We start from the raw sequence: 21337 nt of genomic DNA, 5'->3' as shown, positions 1-21337 counted from the left end.
GGAGAGGAGAAAGAGAAGATGGGGGGGTATCCTATAGCCACAGCGGCAGCAAAGTGCATTAGCAGCTGTTGCTAGTGACCGCAGTGATGCTGTCCATCCATCCGGCAGTCACAGTAGTTAATGATGCACACTCCTCTGAGCCGTTTTACATGGTTGTCAAATCAGCTCTGACTATGAGTGTGTGTGTGTGTGTGTGTGCGTGTGTCTACACACAATGTTGTTAACACATGCTGATACAGTGTGGTCATACTGTAGACTCCATGATTTAGTTTTCCTTCATGGCCTGTGTGAGAGCACCCTTCCAACACGCCACTATTCCATCAGGATGACATCTGGCTGGGCCACGTGTGTGTGTGTGCGTCAGGAGGAGCTCTAGTCTCCAGTCTGGTGACACCCGCACAGCACAGCGCTGGGGAATTCACCTCCATCCCCCTAAGGCTGTTTATGGACAAACTGAGACAACAGTGTGTCTAAATGTGTCACTATATGTAAATGTGTGTCTTTGTGTGTGTGATGCTGACACAGAGAGAGAGAGAGACAGAGAGAGAAAAAAAATGTGTGTGAGAGAGAGAGAGAGAGTGTGTGTGTCTGTGTTTCTGACAGAGAGAGATATAAATAAAGTGTGTTTTTTCCCGTTCCATTGATGTGGGGGACTGATAGCAGTCACATGAGTCAACTGCTGGAGTGTTCAGAGAGCCGTAGGCTAGCCTAACCGCTACCGCTAGCACCCGCAGCAGCAGCAGCAGCGCCACAGTGACCGGCAACGCATTCCCCCAGCAGGCGCGACCAGAGAGCTGCTGCATGACTTTACAGTAAACAACCCTCGCATTTCCCCCCAATCGCCTCCAGCCAGCCACAGCGCGCGGCCTGACCTGGAACAGCTTCAGCTCAGATGCTCCACTAGAGGGTGGTCTTGGTCTATATGCGTGTTTAATTCACCTCTCTCATTCAGGCATGTTAATGGGTCTTTGTAAGGGTTAGGGGTGCTTTGTCATACAGCAGCCTTGTGCGCAATGAGGTCTTCCTCGCTGTTGGGATGCCTGAAGTGGGGGAGAGCCTTGCTGCTTTCTCACTGGGCCTTCTCATTTTTACCATGGTGCATATGAATCTATCTTTGTGTGTGTGTGTGTGTGTGTGTGTCTGTATGTCTGTCTGTCTGTCTGTCTGTCTGTGTGTGTGTTTGTCAGATAGTGAGAGGAGGCAACCGAGAGAGATGGATTGTTATTGGAGTAAAAGCTGCTAACGCAACTTCCTGCCCATGCACACGCAATGTTTTTGCAAGGTTGCCATGGAGACCTTCAGAAAAACAACAGTATAGTACAGTATGCTTGCTTTTGGACAAGTGACAAATGCCCAGACAGCAGTTGGGGGGGTAAAGTCAAACAGAAGTTAAGATGCTAAACCCAGTGTAGGCCATAGCAGCCAGTCTGAATACTGGATGTGATTCTGTTGCACCAGAGCAAATGTTTCTAATGACCTAAAAGAATCTGCTGTCCCACTTTCTCTCAGCGCGCATAGTTAATGTCAGCTGTGAGCACAGCTGTGTGGCGTGTGCTTGCTCTTTTCTGTGTGTGGTGTGTGTCTGCGTGTGTATGTATGTGAGCGTGTGTGAGAGAGCACTGTGTGTGTGTGTGTGCGTGTGTGTGTGTGTGTGTGTGTAGGTGCATGTATGTTTGTGTGTGAGTGTGTTTGTTTCAAGTCTTAAACACCTCCAGCACTGCAACACCTGTCAGCACGTGCAGGTCAGCGTTTTTGAACTCTGCGAGCTGCAGGAAAAAGGCGCTCATGCAAGTGTGCAGCTGGCCGAGCCTCCGACGGCGTGCTGAGTCTGAGTCTGTCTGCTGAGTCCCAGCAGACTGATGCTGGAGTGACGAGAGCTCGGAAAACAAAAAAGAAATGTTTTCATGAATTCTCCTCAAACTTTCCCTGTGCTGTTTTGTAGTCCATGAAGTGGAAAAAAATATGTAAATTTGTGCTAGAATGTGTGTGTTTGTGTGGGTGAGTGTGTGTGTGTGTGTGCGTATGCCTGTGTGTGTGTTTGTGTGTGTTTATGAGACTTATATATGACCTCTTAGTTCATTGGTCAGCTCCAGGTAGCTATTTTCCTGGTTGCCATGCAAATAGTGCGCTGTGCAGAGGTAACAGGCCAGGCCAGTTCAGAGAGGCCAGTGACACTGGGATGAAGTGTGAGTTTGACTCTTGCTCGAGAAATGACAAGATGAAGCAAGGAGAAGATGAGTTAGTGTGTGTGTGTGTGTGTGTGTTTGTGTGTGTGGTGTGTATTTGTGTCGTTACACGTGTACAAGGGTGTTGCATGTCTATGTACACTCTGCACACGTCAGCAGCTGTGTGCCTGTGCTAATATGTGTGACCACAGCTGTCTACACCTTCACCCACCTAACATGTACCAACACATAATCTCACACAATTGCTTCCACGGAAAACCGACCTGTCTGTCACAGTTCCTGTTTATCACTCAGTGGGTTAAAAGCCCCGCTCAGAGTCTCAGGACAGGACAGGACAGGACGGGGTTCTTGTGGTGCTGGTACCGCTCTGCTCAGAGAGATGATTCCAGATGTTGTGCTGAGCTTGTTAACTGGCCCAAGGAGACAGAACCAACTCTACAGTCTACAGCCAGAGTCCTGCAGAGGGAACACATGCAGCTGGAGGGAGAGAAGGAGGGAGGGACACTGTAGAGGGAAAGGGAGGGAGGGAACATGGGGAAAGGAGTGAAAAGAGGGTGAGTGGGAGTGAGGAAGGTGGAGCAGGTTTGGTTGGGAGGTAGCCTGGGAAAAGCAGACCCTGCTAATCTAGAAACATTAAGGGTGTGCCATATTGTGATGGCCCAACTCCAGGGGCCGCACCAAGCACGCATTTGAACATCTCACTGCACGCAATTGGATAACACACTACGACCAATGTTTACTCTGACTGATTCCGGACTTCGACGCAATTGGATTACACTACGACCAATGTTTACTAACTTCCAACGTTGCAGTGCTGTTGTCACCTGTTAAGCTCATCTGTGGCCCGCCTACATCAGATACTCCGATGTGATTGGTTGCCCCAGATGCAAGGGGCAAAAGTGACATGCATCATTACTTATTGCCAGAGCCTCTTGCAGACACAATTCAAATTGCGCTCTCGCAAGAACTCTAGATTTCCAAGGTAGTTGGGAGGTGAAGAGCAGGTCATGAGTGCGGTCACAAGTGTGATAGAACACTCAGTGTATCTCATATAATCATCTACTGGAGGCAGAGTTCTGAGAATGCCCAAATGTTCTTTTTATCTAGAGGATGTTTTGATCTGTCCCCTTCTCACCAAACCCCATGATGTGGAGGAAGCGTGATTGTGGTTTGATTGATGTCAATGAGCAACCATGTCACACCACATACCGCTGAAAAGATGAAAAGATGATCTGTATTACATAATAACCTACTTTGATAAGGGCATTGTGAGGACGAGGCTTTGAGAGAGAAGTATCAGTGAAAGAGACTGAGTAGCTCTAAAGACTCTTTGCGTGTGTGTGTGTGTGTGTGTGTGTGTGTGTGTGTGTATGTGTAATTGTTGAAAAAGCCATCAGAGGGTCAGTGGTCAGAAGTACCCTTTGTTTGCATTCCAACCTCTGTGTTTGTGTATCACAATCCCAGACAAGCGCCGTGTTCTGCACATGAGCTGCAATAGAGTTGATGGTCTTCTGTCTTACACCGCTTCAAGTCTCAGACATTCACACGTGACATCCTGTTGTGGTGAACACACACAGTGCTAACGTTACCATGATATAATTAGACAGTGATCAGGTGGGGTGATTCTGATTTTGATTTGACATTACCTCATCTCTCTCAAAATAGTGTAACCAGTCTAGCCAGGGTGCTATCCACCCCACACACATCAAGTCATACTTAGTGGAATACAACAACACAATAGTGATATGGTCTTTATGTACAGTAAGTACAAGTCATGTTACTCACTTGCCACAATGCCACATATTATATTAACCACTGCCTTTGAGAAGGTTGGATCAAATAGAGGCCCTCAGTCCCTACAGTCTTAGTGTATCCTGTAACTTATGTTGCCACTGAACTCTTCCATCAGTCAGAGGATGTTGCCCTTCTCTACACAGTAGACCAGCACCACCTGCTGAAGTTTAGTGGTAGTAAAGTCACATGGTTCTGCCCTGTAGGTAGCCACCTCCGTAAAGCTGGTGGTGTCGGCTATAGGTCAGGGGTCACACGCAGACATCCGTGCTGCCCTAAGCCGGCCTTTTGAAGAAGCCGAGGCTGAGTGAATTGGAGGTTATACATAAGACAGGGTGGGGGGGTGGAGATTGGGGTGGGTAGGTGGTGCAGAGATGTCTGTTGGAAGCGTTCTGGGGGGCCTGAGGAACCGGAGAGTTTCTGGAGGCCCTGAAGGAGCAACAGAGTGGGGAGTCCGTCCATCCGTCCATGCCGGGAGGGTCCTTATGCCTTCCATATACACACACAACGCTATCTTCCATCAAACACACACACACACACACACACACACAGCTCTCTCCTTCCACTGAACCCAAACACCTGAGGACTACTTGGGTGGTCCTGGAAGCTGGTAGCTCTTCTGTTTGTTTTGCAATAGACATTGCAGTGGTACCTCTACTGTAGAGATAATGTTGCAGTAGTGCAGACTCCCTTTTCCCAAATCCCACACGTATGATTTTTCACCAATAACAGCTCCTCCGATGAAAGACTGAGAGCATTCTTGATTTATGAACTGTTCTGAGCAGATCCTAGGCAAGACACGGGCCTTAAATTCTCTGACAGCTGATATTGTAATTGAGACAGAAACATATTCTTGTGATTGGTAGCACATAGCAAAGCAGGACCCAGCAACCCCATACTGCACACTCTTGAGCCGCTCTTGTGAGAAGTAGATCCAAGTGTTTACAAGACTGAGGGGTAAACTCAGATCCTCCAGCTGTGTGGGCTGAACTGGCCTGAGCAAGGCTGCAGAGAGACAGTCATTCTGGGACAGATCGAGCACCGGTCCAAAGGTCGGTTTCTTCAGGTCAGCGTCTTTCTGGAAATGCAGGCAGAAGAACAGTGTCTTCATTCTTCTTTTGTAGAAAATCTACTGGATTCTGAATGGAAGATCTGGTGGCATCGATTTATGTAAACCAATACTTTTGATTAGTCTAAAATGTTTTTCAATCTGCAACCCTGAAAAACATCAGGTCATTCTCAGTACATAGACAGTCAATGGCACTCAAATGGTCAATGTATGTAGTGTACTATATAGTCTATATTATCATTGCTGTCCTGACTTTACATGTTAACACATAAGGTTTGTGATGCTAGTATACCAAGCTGCATCACCATCCCTGTGTTACAGTGACCCCTGGTGGCCAAGAGTTCCACCCCTTCACACGAGGCATGTGGTCTGCCATAGAAGCAGTGTGTGTGTGTGTGTGTGTGTGTGTGTGTGTGTGTGTGTGTGTGTGTGTGTGTGTATGTGTGTGTGTGTGTGTGTGTGTGTGTATGTGTGTGTGTGTGTGTGTGTGTGTGTGTGATGGAGCATGGAACAGCTCAGCAGTGCTGTGGAGACCCGTGGCTCCAGGGCTGTGCCTGCCCTTATGCCAGTCTGTGAGATGATGTGTGCTGCCCGGGGTGAGAGTGGGATGCCAGGCTGGTGGGAGCCAGCGCCAGGAGCCAAACGCACGTCTGCTTTATGTACAAGAACCGTTCTACCAGCAGAGTGAAGGCTGACAGGCAGGCTGTTTGTTCAACTAGCTGTCAAATACACACCTTTAAGTAGTGGATGTACTAAATGATCACACTGTACCATAACAGTATACATTATGTGGGATGAAAAAAAAGGTTAAGTGGACCTGCAAGTAAATGCTGTCTTTGGGTGCTGGAGGATGAGTGTTATGAGTGGAGGTGGCAGGCATGTTTGATGTTCCGGTGGTCTGGAACATCAGTGGTCTCTGAGGTGGGTGATTGACATTTGCCCGCTGGGGGCTGAGCTAGCTGGTCAGCTGGAGCTCCACAGTGGGCGCCTGCCTGCTCCCGACCCCCTCACCTCGCACTCTGGGCTGGGCTGGGAAGGGTCACCGGCGGCCTGGAGCTGGATGTGTCCGGTTGCTCTGCCTAAGACCAGGAAACGGGAGGGGGTGGATGTATATGTGTGTGTGTGTGTGTGTGTGTGTGTGTGTGTGTGTGTGTGTGTGTGTGTCTCCTGTTTGAGAGAATGGTATGAAAGTGGCGTTTCCTCCCCGTGCCCGGTGAGACGCGTGTGAGTGTGACGCCTGAGCTCAGTGTGTGCATAACTCTTCCCACATGCACACAGTTCACATGGCCATGAGAGGACACACCAACCCACCATTCACAACGTGCCTGCTATGAAGTAACACACTCTCAAAGGGCTGTACACACACACACACACACACACACACACATTTGTCAGTATTTTTTTCCGGTATAATTTGACATGACTATAAAATAATTTAAGAGGTTATTGTGTGTGTTTGTTTGTGTGTGTATGTGTGTGTGTGTGTGTGTGTGTGTGTGTGTGTGTGTGTGTGTGTGTGTGTGTGTGTGTGTGTGTGTGTGTGTGTGTGTTTGTGTGTGTGTGTGTGTGTGTCTGTGTGTGTGTGTGTGTGTGTGTGTCTGTGTGTGTGTGTGTGTATGTGGAGGGAAGTAGGCAGAGGGCAACAAATGGTGTGAACTGTAGTAAAAACTCCAGTGCTCACGGGGTGAGACCATTCTAGAGTGTGTGCAAGACAGCAAGATGGAGAAAGAGGGAGGAGAGAGGCAAGAAGAGAGAGAGAGAGGGAGGAGGGGAAGGAGGGAGGGTGAGAGGGAGGGAGGGAGGGAGGGAGGAAGAGAGAGAGTTAGTGTGAGTTGGAGAGAGCCGGGGCGGGGGGTTGTCATCGCTCTTTCATTCTGAGCTCGCTTGCAGCCGGAGCGCTCGGAGGAAGCCAGCAAAAGTCAGTTGGTCCTTTAAGAAAGTCTGGGCTTGCATCGGAGCACGGACAGCTACTCGTTTGCTTTTCCTTTTTTTCCCGTCCCCACTTCGCCTCCTAATTTGGGATTTGTTTGAAAGCCAAGGAGAGAGAGAGAAAGAGAGAGAGAGAGAACGTTTGAGAGAGAGAGAGCTTCGCCTCGGTTGGGAAAGGGATTTCTATTCCCCAGATATTATTCACAAAATGTCTGATTCCACTGTCAATGCCCACTTGGAGGGGATCATATCAGATTTTGAAGGTTAGTCTTTTTCCCTTCACTTTTGTCTACTCTTCTCACTGTTATTATTCGTGGTGGATTTCAGTTTGAAGCTTCAGCCTGCTGCTCCTGTCTTTAAGCGTCTTGCCACGAGGACTGAGAAGAGCGGTTCTCAAAGTTCCTCCTGTCGTCCCCGAGGGTTCCCCTGAGGTTCTTTTGATCTCCAGAAGGAAAGCTGTCTGACTTGTCTAGCACTCTGCTCAATGTGCTGCTTTAGCTGTTAGCTCCATGCTTCGTATGGGTCCCACCATGAGTCTGTCTTCTCTCCTCTACCAAAGGCTTCCATTACTGCGTTGAGTATTTTGGGTATCATTATGTGGGTAGCTGGCATTTTCAAATGGGTTTGTTTTGGTCTGTTTGAGAGAAAAGAGGAGAGCCACTTAAAGCGCTAAGTGTGTGAGCGCAGTTCTATTGCTGCTGTTTATTTCCATTGAGGCAGAGGGGACCCCGGGACACTCCCCTGCCCCTGCGCAACTGAGTGAATCTTCATGTGTCTTTTTCTCAATTGGACAGACAAACAGAAACAGGCTGTTGTTGTTGATCACAGCCACTGGGTAAACACCTGGCCTCCCTTCTGCGTTCTGTCTCTCTCTTTCTGTCTCTCTCTCTCTGTCTCTTTCTCTCTCTATATACCCCACCCAACCCTGCTGTCTAAAAGGCTACCTACTTCCCTCTCTCTTTATCTTAGTGCTCCTGGTATTGATTTGCTCTGTCATCCCTCCCTCCCTCCCTCCCCCTCCTTCTCTCCTCCTCTCTCAGCACCTCTGCCATCCCCACATTGCTCCAGCTGTGAGAGGCCATGACAGACAGGCAGGCACACACCCACAAACAAGTACCCACACATATACACACACATACACACATGCGAGCACAACACAAACGCACACACACACACACACACACACACACACACACACACACACACACACACACACACACACACACACACACACAACACACACACACACACACACACACACACACACACACACACACACACACACACACACACACACACACACACACACACACACACATCCACACACACACAGTGTTTTTTTGTAAGTTTAACTTGAACAACTTGATATGACTTCACAAATATTACAGAGGTTACAAATGCGGATAAATATACACAATTACATAATACTTCCCGTTGAATTAGAAAATCATGGCCATATTTGTAAGCCAATTCTGGTAGCTGTATAAAGCTGTGTTAGTTTTAGTGATTTGGTTAGTTGGCTTATTTCACTTCCTGTAACCCCCACCCCTAACCCCAACACACACAAACACACACACACACACACACACACACACACACACACACACACACACACACACACACACACACACACACTCACAAGACACATCTGCACTTGTCCAGCAATGTCTCTGTCAACACCAGTTCACTTGTGGTATGCACTCCAATCTGCTGGGCTATCAGACAGGGCACATGCCTTGTGCTGAAGAAGCCAAAAGTGTGCGTGTATGTGTGTATATCTCTGTGTGTGTGTGTGTGTGTGTGTGTGTGTGTGTGTGTGTGTCCAACAGGAGCATGGGGTGTGTTGACTGAATGACAGGGAGGTCAGGGAGGTCTAGTCTCACACAGAAAGAGAAGCAGCAGAGTGTGAGGAGTGTGTGTATGTGTTTGTATGTGGGTGTCTGTGTGAGTCCCGTCTTATCTAGAGGTGAAGCAGAGGTGCTGGGTTAACCCTCCAGATGCTCCTCTCTCTCTCTCTCTTTCCTTCTCTCTCTCTCTCTCTCCCTCTCTGACCCGCTTGATTTGGTTTTCCACTCTTGCATCACTATCTCTGGAACCTCTGACCAAGTGGGCCACAGGACGTGCGTTCCCTGGGCCCCTGACCGGTGCAGCGCTCCATGGCCCTTCCTTGGCCCTGCTGTGCTCCGCGCGGCACCGCTCCGGCCTGGCTCCGGCCTGGCTCCTCTGTGCCTCTGGTCCAGTGTCACTCCAGCCAGGCCGGGAGGAAATTCCACAGAGGGCCAAGGGGGGAGAAAAAGCACAAATTCTGCCGGCTAGCAAAAAAAATGCACAGAGGTTACAGACACAGACAGAGAGCGCTCGCTTGTGCCCTGGCCTCGGCTCGGCCTCCCTGAAGGAAGTGTTTGTGAGTGTGTGTTTGTCCTGTGTCTGACTCTCTCTCTCTCCCTCTCTCTCTTTCTGCCTCTCTCTCTCTCTCCCTCTCTCTTTCTCTTTTTCTCCCTCTCTCTCTTTCTGCCTCCATGTTGGTCAGCAGCTGACCCTCTCATGGTGAGGGAGTCCGGAGGTGAAAGGACGAGAGGAGAGCAGGCGCCGGCAAGGTTGTCTGTCTCCACTCCAATGAAGTGACGTCGCTTGGCGCTTTAGGGGCGGGGGGTTGCAAACAACCCTAAAACTATTTACGTGATGGTAATTGAGCCCTCGCAATTGCAGGCTGCCCACGATTGGCACCAAAGTGGCACAAAGTCTCTTTATGAAGTTTATGGACACATGAGAGCCATTACGGCTCGGTGCGCGGTAGTGCCATGCTCAGGTAGTGGGCGGCAGTGCCACTGGAGTGCCCCGGCTCTTTTGAATGAGCCTCTATTCCTCACCGGCGGGGTTAATCCCCTGGATTATATGTTATTTTGGCACGGTACCCACAGTTGGTTGCAAGCCTCATAAACCAAAGCGTGTCTCTCAATTAGACCAGTCAACACAGGCTATATAAGGAACTTATAGGCTGGCCACACCACAGAGCCAAAGGAATGAGTGCTGAAGAGACTTTGATGCCTTAACAGATGAGGGCAGGAAAAAAAAAGCCTCTCAAAGGAAATGAAGGCCGTTTAAAATGCCATTACTCCCGTTCAGAGGAAGACTGGCTGTCTGTGAAGAGAGCCAAGTCGAGCCAACTCGCACTTGGTAAGATGTTTATGGAAGTGTAATGAAAGCACAATGGAGGCTGTTTGGGGAGATAGTTAGCGTTTGTGTTTATTTGATGCGCCAAGCGTTCCCACCTGTGGTTTTCTCGCGTCACTGGGAGAGGCCCCGGAGCTGGTGACCATGAGGTCCGTCTCCTTCGTTTGTTATCGGTCGGCGATCGGCCTCTGGAGCTGCCCGCTGCCTCAGCGCAGGTTTCCTGTCACCTCGCCGGTGTCTGGTGCTTCTCGGGCGCTCGGCCGGAGAACATAGCAGAGCTTTGTTTCCACATGCTGCCACTGCACCGTAGAAGGGCTGTTGCTCTCTCTCTCTCTCTCTCTCTCTCTCTCTCCTTCTCTCGGTTGGTCTCTCGGCCTTCCCGCTCCATCTGGATGTGCAGAGTGAAACCCCACACTCATGCTTAGTCAAGGCCCCTGAGCCCCTTCCAGACGTTCATGCGAGGCCGGGGTGGGAGGACTCGGGTGGGGAAGCAATGAAAGACTCACTCTCTCTATCTCTCTCTTTTTCCTTCTCTCTCTCCTTCTCTCTCTATCTCTCTCTCTTTCTCAAGCTGCAACTCAGTGGAACTCTCTTTCTCTTTCGCCCTCTGCTAGGAGTGGGCCGCTGACGTGAAGAGAGTTTGTTGTTTATCACCTTTGGCCCCCGCGGTGAATCACGCTGAGGCTACAAAATGACATGTGCTCTGTGTATCGTTTGGACTAAAAACCCCATGCAGTTAGCGTAACTCCGCCGTGAATGGCCACCGAACACATGATGCCTCCTAAGGCACAGGACGCGGAGAGCAGCAGGTCTTGTGACTGACCCACTTAACCCCTGACAACAAGTAGTGCTGATAGAGAGAGAGGGAGAGCCATGTGAAACTCTCTGACGTGAGCCACACGCTTTTCATGTGCGGAAGAGCCGTTCGGAGAAGGAGCCGTTTCAGAGCCCCTGAGAAAGATGGCTCGAGTGCTAAATCCACAGAGAGCTCTATCGCTGTGCATTGAAGCCATGTGATATTTCACAGCAACGTGGTTTGGGGAATGTGAGGGATATGTTTGAGAAACAGAACCTGCTGACTGAGGCAAGAGCGACAGAGCGAAAGAGAGAGCGAGCGAGAGGGAGAGAGAGAGAGAGCGAGGGATAAGAAACTTGGGAGGGGGTAGAACTGATAGCAACTGTTTTGGGAATAGAAGAAAGCAAGCATTTTGCGGGTCATTATGCTCATGCTTTCAGCAGCTGTGTTGTGAGCTGTAGTATCTTGCTGGACAAAGAGATAGCTTTGAAGGCCTGATAATGTTGACATTTTTGTCCTTGATGCATGTATATCAGCACACAACAGAATCCCACACAAACATACTGTACACAAATGTGCATGCACAACACTATCACACCCACACATTCATACAAAAACAGTGATATATTGGGCCAGTGACCGAGGAAACATCTTTTTCTCGTGGGCCCCAGGGTGTGTGTGTGTGTGTGTGTGTGTGTGTGTGTTTACCATGCTCTGTGATGTAGCACCCCCTGTTCCCCTCTTGAGTCTGTCTGTTGGGCCCTTACCCCTAGCTAGTCAGACTGTGCAGGTGTGTGCTGATTAGGGCAAGGCTCCTCTTTGTGTGAGTGGAGAGAAACAAACATCTTTACATTATTGTCAGTGTGAATGAGCAACATGGACGATGCATATTGTTCTCGGGTAGACATGCATGGGTGCAAGGAGAATTCTAAACTAATCTGTACACTAGCTGCATCACTGTTATTAACATTAGCTACTAGCTTAGGCCAGTTTATACTTCGTATGGGCATCTGCGTTAGCTGCTCATGCAGCATCCACACCGGTCCACTAGGAATAAGCTCCATCTCACCTCCAAGGAAAGACAGTTACTCAAATCCTCCCTCTGTTGTCATCCCTGTGCTGTCCTGGTCTTCAGATACCCAGGCTCGTATGAGTGGAGATAGTGGTCACATGACCAGAGGGCCACACAGTCTGGGTCACCTGAGGCCAGCCCGCAGCAGACTGTGAGGATTCCATATGTGTCCACTAAACTCTCCATGACTAGCCACTGTGAATTCCAGTAAGCTTGGATGCCGGAAGCCACAGAGCCTGACACAGTCAATCCGACATGGTCAGCCCGCAAGGACCCACTCTGAGTCTGTAAAGGAGACCAATTAAGGAATTGTTCAGGCAACATGTGGGCAGACATAATGAGACCACATTTGCAGTCCCATGAAATGTCCATGAGAAAAGGAACATCAATGTGGGTTTTCCGTAGAGTATAACGTAGTGGTTAACTGTGGGGCTCTAAGAGTAAAGAGGCTTTACTGATGGACAGCACTTCATGGGTCCGAGGGTGTGGGAAGCTCTATGTTCCCACCTCTAAACCCAACATGGCCGACATCAGGCCCAACGTTCACATAATCAACTTCAAAATAAGAAAAGCACAGACACCTCACTTTGTTAGATGCAGCCATTGAGACGGAATTAATAGTTTTCCTTTACTGACCTAGATCTGCTGAATAAATCAAAAGCGGTGCGGATTTATTGAGCCTCAGTCAGTCAGTCTGGCTTTTTAGTCTCTGCGTCTGACAGACACGCCTGGAGCCCTCATCAGGGGCGTCTCACCACAGCCGAGATGGCAAGCAAACTCACGCGTCTCTTTCTCCTCTCCTCTCCTCTCACCGTCTCTCCCTCAAAGACCTCTCTCTCTCCATCGTTCTCTTTCTTTCTGTCTCTCTCTCTCACTCTCTCTCTCTCCCACATACATATATTGTGGACATAAAGTATATTTGTTTTTTTCCCCCAGGCGGCTCTGGTATAGCCTAGCTTGATTTATCTGCTGTGCGAGAGTGCAGATCTGGAGTTCACCAGTCTGCCACATATGGCTGGCTTTTGGGCAGGGAGATTTGGAGATAACCATCATCTAGAACATACAGAAACCATCTGCAGCATTGCAGACCTCTCTACTGCAGGCTGTCTGTTGTATTATGGGGCCGTGTAGGGACAGAGAGTGTGTTTGACAGAGAGGATTAAACAGTGTACCCAAGGACTACGAGGCGGAATGAGAAAAAAAACTGGCCACTTCCTGCCCTCTATGATAACTGCATTGCTCTTGAGTCATGGCGTTAGCATAACTTAATTTCATCAGGAATACGGTGACAACGCTCTGACAGATAGCCGTGACACACAAAGGGAGTGTTGTTTTTGCCGGGCTATTTAGATGTCAGTGGTCACCCGCCTCGTATGAGGCAGCCTTCCCATCTCCTCCCACTCCTCCTCGCTCGGAGACCGTCAGCGCATCCGGTATTTTTCCGCCGAGGCCTAGCGCAGCTCTGGGGACCTCTGAGAGCACAGGCAGACTAGCTCCGTCCATGGAGGTGGACCCAGAACCAGCGGTGTGTGGAGCGCAGGACGTTAGAGTGTGGGTGTGGTGAGGACAGCTCTGGTCTCTGCTGCTGCTGCTCTCTCTGTGCCCACTGGAAAGACCAGACGCAGCACATGTGCCTCCATGGAAGTATGTGGGGTATGCACACACAAGCACAGTCTTTAAAAACACACAGGCACGCACACACACACACACACACACACACACACAGTCCTTCAGAGTGATTCCATATTAAGCTAACAGAAAGCCTGCCAGCATTGGGACAGCGCTGCACACTTGCCCTCAGACGACTGGAAACGATGGTTCTAATGGCAACAAATGGACTCCGAGTCCACATGGAGTGTCTCCAAAGTTACAGTGACTAAAATTGAATTTAGTAATTTAGGTCATTCAACACTGAAGCTAGAGCCAAGAGGGCTAAGCATCCAAAGTCACAATATTCCGACTCTGAGTGAGGCTCTGTGTGTGAATACCAGGCCCCTGATCTTGGGTCACAACTCACAAACAAGCCCTCCCTGGGATACAACGTTCTCATGACTCTTCCCATAGGAAATGACATCAGCGGGAGAGAGGGGGGATTCAAGCCTTAGTCCCCTTTAAAACGATGAGTCATACTCAGAAAAGACCCGGTGAACTTTGGCTCATGAGATCGTCAATGGCAAGGCTTTAAAACAAGCTGACTTTGTTTTCTTGTGCGTTGCGGTATCGCATTACGGATTTGTGACTAATTGTTGTGGTTGTTGTTGTTGTTTATGGCGATAGCTGAAAGTTAAATAAAAAAATGTCTGTCATGGCCCTGCTTGAGCTTGATGCATGGGAGTAACCATTACAAGACCACTGGCTCTCTGTCAGGAGGCACTTGACCAAAACAGTTTTTCTTTTCCTTTTTTTTCGTGCAGAAACCCAATTCAGGGTCAGTGAGCTCCAGCTTTACCTGCTTTCAAAATTATTGTGACAGGTGTTTCCTCTTCACACATTTGTTACGGGCAAGTGATGCTGGGAAAGCTAGACCCTCAAATGTGTTTAGAGGACATATCTCTCTAAAGCAAAACAAATAGAGAGAAAGAGAGAGAGAGAGGGAGAGAGAGAAAGAGAGAGAGGGAGGGAGATACACTGGGTCCAGCAGCTCAGACCTTGAGGATGTCAAAAGATCCAGTTACCATTAAAGGACACACACTGAAACAAAGCATTTATAAGAACTGTGTACATTAAATTGTTTTCATTGGCTCTGTGTGTATCCTGGCTTTCAAACTCAGCAGGCAAATAGGTCATAATGGGAATGTAATTTGTGCAGAGCTTTGAAGTGTTTGCCTGCTCTTTTATTAGGGCTGCAACACTTAATTGATTAGTTGTCAACTGTTAACTAAATTGCCAACTATTTTAGTAATTGGTTAATCGGCTTGTGTCAATTTTTCTATTCTTAGGAAAATACCTCAACATTTCGTTACTGCAGCCTTTTAAACTTGAATTATTTTGAGCTTACTTGCTTTTGACTGTAAACAAAAAATCTTTGGCAGGAGGCATTTGAGGACATAATCTTGGACTCATTTGTTTCCCTATTTTCAGACATTTTATCGACCAACTATTTTATTTTCAGAGAAAAATAATCAATTATTAGAATAATCGTTAGTTGCAGCCCTGTTTTTCAGCCCAAGATCACAATGTCATACTGTGTCCACAGATTTTGGTTAGAAAGCTTGGAGATGTACAGTAGACTTTGGATGTATGATATAATACCACGGGTAATGTAACATAAAGTGTAACTACTGTGCAAAAGAAAGCACAGCATATTCCCATTGCCGCAGTTCATTCTTAATCCTTCTGCTGACCATCTGCCAGTAGACTCTGGCATGTATTTTAAGACCTTGAACATACCAGCAGTGTTTGACATGGTTCATGGAGCCTGCATAGCATGAGGTATCCCGACATGTCTGATGCAAGAGTGGAATAAGGGCTTATGAATATGGCCTCTCTGCAGTGCCGCCGTTACCACCACGCGCATTACGCACTGTGCGTAGAGCACCAAGGGGCGCATTTAGTCAATAAATATAAGTAGCTGTACTTCAAACTGCTTTTCATTCTTCCGAACGTTTTCAATGTCAAAATACAGCAACAGCAGCAGTTTACATGCAATGGTGATATGGGTCCTCTCTCAATCTCCACTATGCAGCAGATATCATTTCAACGTTATGCTATCCATTTAGTTGGTAACGCAGAGAATCTTGAGCGCGCACGAGGTAGAGGGAGAAAGAGAGATGCAGGTTTGAGCTTCCTTGTCAATGTTAATAATTGACATCTCCTTTTTGATATAAGAAACTTTTAAAGTAAACCATGAAGGCAGCAAAGGCTGAAGGTTTTTTTTTAGTTATCCAGTTCCCACTACTGACCATCTATAAACTGCGAGCATGGCGGCGGTATCTTCCATAGAGGACACCAAGGTCATATCCTCGGTATTTCTTTATTCAAGTTCCGTTTAATTTATTAAGTAAAACTAGCCGACGAGACAATATCATTGGCTCAACGCGAAGCCTAGTTGCAGTCATGTGACACATACCACAGAGTTTACCGTAATTTCTTTCTTTTAGTTTCGTTTCATTCATCCTTGCCTCAACGCACTGACAGGACATCTCTGTCATGTAAAAACGAATGAGAAAGGCAAGGTTAAATATCATAAAGATGCAATAGGACCAGTGAGATGCTTAGCTGTACTGGAAATGTTATGATGAAATTCAGTGGTGGTGGTGATACACCTAGCTTACCTGAACTGAAAATTAATGTATGTTACTTTTAATGGTGTGATGCTATTATCTAAGTATGACCAAAACACTGTGAAATGATATACCTTGTTATTTTGAAATCAGACTTGGGAGAAAGAGTAGATAAGGGGAGAAGAGGGGGAAATACTGTAGATATGCCACTCACCGTGTCAGACGGTAGCCTACAGTATAAGCGCTACAGCCTATAAGCCTATGACCCAGCAATTTATAAAGGTAATTTTCGCTCCTCTGATGAGGAGAAGCAGAATAGGCTACGCACCATAAAACGTACAGTAAGTTCTGCTTAGGCCACTCAAATGGCCAGCAGCGGCAGTGCATCACTGGAATTCTGATCCACGAATGTTTCAGTTCAAGTTAATAGTTCGCATTGCCAATTTTAAGATGCGTGTTTTCGACACATTGATGCTGTTTCATCAATTCGTTGATGTATAACATGTCTCAAAATCACTAATTTGGCTACTTGATTAATAAGGGCTTCGTAATAATTATTTCGAGGTTAATAGGATATGGCTAGACGTTTGTCCAAAGATCCGCTTTAACCCTCTCTGGTTTGTCATTTGGAGGGCCTGCCGCTGCGACTAGAAAAATGACAAATGGCCTACCCATGATTCCACGGGGTTTACCTAATGTTTGTGATTTGATTTGTGTCGTGCGTGTGTACAACGGGCGCGAATATCCTCTGCTATGATGTTATCAACCTACCTCAAAAAAGTAAAATCAGGTAAAACAATGTAGCGTGCTACCTTCCACTGTTTCCTGTCTCCAGCAGGTATTGTGTTCCTTGTAAGAATAAGGCTACTCGAGCAAGATGGTTCAGCATTCAGAGTTAACGTTGATACCAGCGGGCGTTGTCAATAGTCAAGTTATGTTATGGTCATGGTGTAGATTAACATAATATCAGTGTGAAGATACAGTTTGTTTTAAAGTGAACCTTGTGTAACGGCCAAACTGAGTCTACTCTATTGCTTGATATGACTTGCACGTGTGATATGTAGGTTGATGTTGTCATGTTGCAAATGTACCCAACAAATGTCCAGACGTTTTGGTTGTTATGAAACGTCTCTTTCATTGCATTTGGTCGGTATTGTTTTGGATTGTGTCTCTGATGGACTCATTAACATGTGGATGGATGCAAACTCTGACATGAAAGCTTTGCCATTGTCTGTAGCTCTGACTTTGTCCAATCTTTGTGTTGCAGCTCTGAAGAGGTCGTTTGAGGTGGAAGAGGTGGACACCTCCACAAACTCTTCACCCCTGTCGCGCCGGACCCACCCTCTGCGATCCTCCTTGACCTCCACCGGCAGTACGCGATTCCATGACCTGGGCTCCCGCAATTCCGACCACACATCCAAGGATGGCGCCAACCAGCGCTCTCCGAAAACCAGCCTGCGGCGCGTGGAGCTCTCAGGTGGCCGCATGGCCGAGCCGGTGTCCCGCCGGACGGAGATCTCCATCGACATCTCCTCCAAACAGGTGGACAGTTCGCCCAGCCCTGGCATCAGCCGCTACGGCCTGCGGAGGCCCGAGGTGCAGGCGCACAGGACCGCTGCCCCAGAGGCCGCCGCCACCGCCGTGCCTCACAGGCGGACGGAGGTCACCCTCAGCCGGCCCCCGAGCCAGGAGCCCCCAGTGGCCCCCAGGAGGGCCGAGCCACCGTCCCCGGCGTTCTCCTCCCGCATCCCTGAGCCCAGCCTGAGGAGAGCGGAGCCTCCCAGCCCCGTGGTGGCTGACGCCCCGTCCAGGCGGATGGACATGAACGCCGGCAGCAGACAGCTGGAGACCCCTCCGCCTCCGTCCCAGCCCCTGCCCAGGGAGGTGGAGACCAGCTTGCCCTCAGCGCCCACTGAGGTCCCCAGCATCACGGAGCACAGACCCCAGCCAGCAGTCATCGAAGCTCCCATAGCACCGCCTGAGAGTAAGTCTTTGGGTCTTCTCATTGCTTCTCTGCTTTCACCTTAAATAAACTGTGTGTGAAGTGTGTGTGGGTTAGGTTTGGTAGCTGGATGTCGACAGCATTCTTCTCTTGTGTGCTTATGATTGTTTTTCCACCATATGCTCCAATAGAGAGCTGTGATTGAGGACAATTTGTGTAGCTTAATAATATCACTCTTCAGTCATCTTATCCTGCACAGAAAATACTGTTAATCTTCAGAAGCCTCTTTACCATCAGCTCTGCCTAATAACGAGAGTAGCAGGGACCCTGCGTAGGAAAGAATGCGCTCCGTCCGGCTCAAACGGCATGATGTCAGATTCTCATGAAAGATCACTTTAGGGCAGCCGCGAAGCTGAGATTCCTGTCAGGCAGTCTGCCACGGAGAGCCTGAAAGTCATGCAGTCTCTTTAAGCGTAATCTGTTGCCTGCAAGGAGGAGACTGAGGCGCTGGACTTAATAACGGGCTCTGGTCTTTAGTGTTTGGCCAGGCAGCATGCCATGGCGTTCCTGCTTGGGTTGAGTGTTCCTTTAAAGCTGACTATTCAGCTCAAAGTATAGGTTCACCCTGGCAAACTGAGGAGCCACAACCACCAGATTCTCGGGGGTGTCTTGTTTGGCCAGCTATCTACTGAAGTACTTTTGGGTTGTATTATTGTGGCAAGCGGAATTTTGACTATTGTAAAGCTTTGTACAGCATATTTGGGTATTTATTTTATTGTACTTTGATTTCTCCCCCTTGTTTGTTCATTTATGCTTGTAGATTTAAAATTGGACTATGCCTTGCATTCATGTTGGGCCAACCAAACATTTTGTCTAATGTTGCAATCTGATACTTGGACCGATTGCAGTCTATATTTGGACTTAAGTCGGAGTTGCCCAGAATTTAGATGAAGGGAGTGTTTGTGTTGACCTAGTGGATGGAGAACCTGATTCTTATACAGTATATTTGTTTGTTATATGCTGGTCTCAGAAATGCTCGGTTGATGGTGACCTAGGGCCATGGTGTGTGCTAGAAGACTCACTCTCACATCACACATACCAGGGCTGCCGCTCCCTCTCCTGAGATAGACGAGCGAGAGGAGAGTGTTCTTCCAGAGCTCGGAGTGGACATGACTCATCCTCCTTCCTCCTCCTCCTCCTCACAGAAGTGTCAGGGTGAAAAAAGGAAAGGAGTGAAGTTTGGACTTCAGATATTGCAAGGAAAGAATGCAATGAGAGACTGCACACATCCATCTATTTAAGACTGTTTGTCACTCTCTCTATGTGTGTCTCTCCATCCTCCTCTTTAACATACCGGTATTAAACATTTAGAGGCCTCTAAACCTCATGCTAGATTTTTTATTAATTGACTTTTCTCTGCATTTAATACTATTTTCAGCCTTACCTACCGACAGAGAAAATTCTGTCTCTTTTTAATTTATCTTAAACCTCATTGGCTTGATTGTCAGACAGGATACCGTGTGTTTGGGTTAACGGTGTGGTAGGGATAATGCCCTATCCTCAGAACTGTTCTCTTCCACCGGTTTCTCACAGGGCTGTGGCCTTATTTCACCATGACTTTATCTTCTACTAATGACTGTACTTATGATAATCAGCTCCTCGTCATAATTGCTGATTGTGAGCCTTTCAAATGATGATGTGACTGGGCATGGTCCTGTAGTTGATGACTTTATTGCCTGGTGCAAAAATGTTTACCTACTCATGTATCCAAGACTCAAGACATGATTATCGACTTCCATAGGACACAGCCTAGCTTTCATGCATGAGATAAGATTGTTTCTCATGTTTGTTTGTATCGAGGAAAATGACTGTTGTTGCTGTTGCTGGTATAAATTCTTTTACTTAAATGTATCTTAGATTTCTACTGCAGACCTATGTTCCTTTTTGATAGTAATACATTGAAATTGAAGATTAGCACAGATTCATTCAAGTAATTAGCCATGTAGTAAAACAGTATTGCCACTGTAGGCTGAAAACATTTTTATTTGTGACTTTCACTTTGAGTCTACATTAGCATGGTGTGTGGAGTGGTTCTTTTCACGTTTACATCCATATGCTGTGAGATTTCACTGGACATATGCCAACACTCCCATTGAAGGTAGCACTGTGTGACACTGAAGGCCTGGTCTTAAATGTTCCTGAGAACCCCTTGGAAGTGTTCCATGATGAATGGATGAGGAGGTGCTGAGTGGTCTCTGGTAGTCCGCTCAGCACCCGCCCCGCCCAGCCCATACCCGCTCTGAGTCTAGTAGTCCATCCCAGCCAGTGTTGGTTCTGAAAGGTGCCACATTCCAAGTCTGGAGTCCATAAGTGTTCCGCTTCGTAAAAATAGAAGCCTTCCAGTTGGTTGTGGCTGGAGTGCAGTCTGGGTCTCCCTTCCATTACGGGGCAACTTGTTTGGCAGGTGGCTGATCACCGGCCCGCTGCGTGACGGCCACATGTGTGGCAGTGCCATTAAAGCGCCAGTCCCTGCTCAATCAAACGGCTGAGTGGTTCTCGGCGGAGGTGGCTGCCCTGCAGTTATGCGTGTCTGTTTTTACCCTGGTGCGTGGCCTTGGTGGTCCGAGCAGCATCAAAGGCACTCCGTCGGAGCCGTGATGATGGTGGAAGTGTTGAATTCAAAACAAACCCCTGAGAGAATTCTCTCTTCCTTCAGAAAAAGGAAGAAATGTGGTCTTTGAAGCCAGTGTTTTTCCAGCAAACGAAAGGTAATACAAGGACTAGCTGTGTGAGTGTGTGTGTATGTGTGTGTGTATGTGTATGTGTATGTGTATGTGTGTGTGTGTGTGTGTGTGTGTGTGTGTGTGTGTGTGTGTGTGTGTGTGTGTGTGTGTGTGTGTGTGTGTGTCTCTCTGTTTGTGATTCAGTGTGCATGCATATACAATTTCCCATCCAGGATTCCCATCCAGAGGTTTGCGATGACTCTGCTTTGCTCTCTGAGCGCGAGAGAGGGGGGAGAAAATCCAGACGTGACGGGAAAACCTTTTCAAGATGTGTTTTTGTGCGCGGCTGCGTCTGCCACATTTGGGTTCAATTACTAGGCGCTCGGCAAAAGCCCCCACAAGGAGGGGGGAACGCAAACCCCCCCACCCCAA

At 48.0% G+C, this 21337-nt stretch overlaps 1 protein-coding gene across 4 annotated transcripts in view; it reads left to right on the top strand.

Annotated features, from left to right (window-relative positions):
- The window catches only part of septin9a (septin 9a), a 76027-nt gene that overhangs the window by 15566 nt on the left and 39124 nt on the right, over positions 1-21337 (top strand). For 2 of the 4 annotated variants that reach the window (XM_062533135.1, XM_062533139.1), the window contains one exon: positions 17508-18224. In XM_062533135.1, coding sequence (XP_062389119.1) covers positions 17508-18224 — 717 coding nt within the window. Of the gene's footprint in view, positions 1-6995; positions 7239-16922; positions 17031-17507; positions 18225-21337 lie in introns of those variants that run through there. The other 2 variants (XM_062533136.1, XM_062533138.1) reach the window with 2 other exon arrangements.

The sequence above is a fragment of the Sardina pilchardus genome, chromosome 3 (genome assembly GCF_963854185.1).
Source record: "Sardina pilchardus chromosome 3, fSarPil1.1, whole genome shotgun sequence".
Taxonomy (NCBI): Eukaryota; Metazoa; Chordata; class Actinopteri; order Clupeiformes; family Clupeidae; genus Sardina; species Sardina pilchardus.
This window is presented reverse-complemented; position numbering and strand designations above follow the sequence as displayed.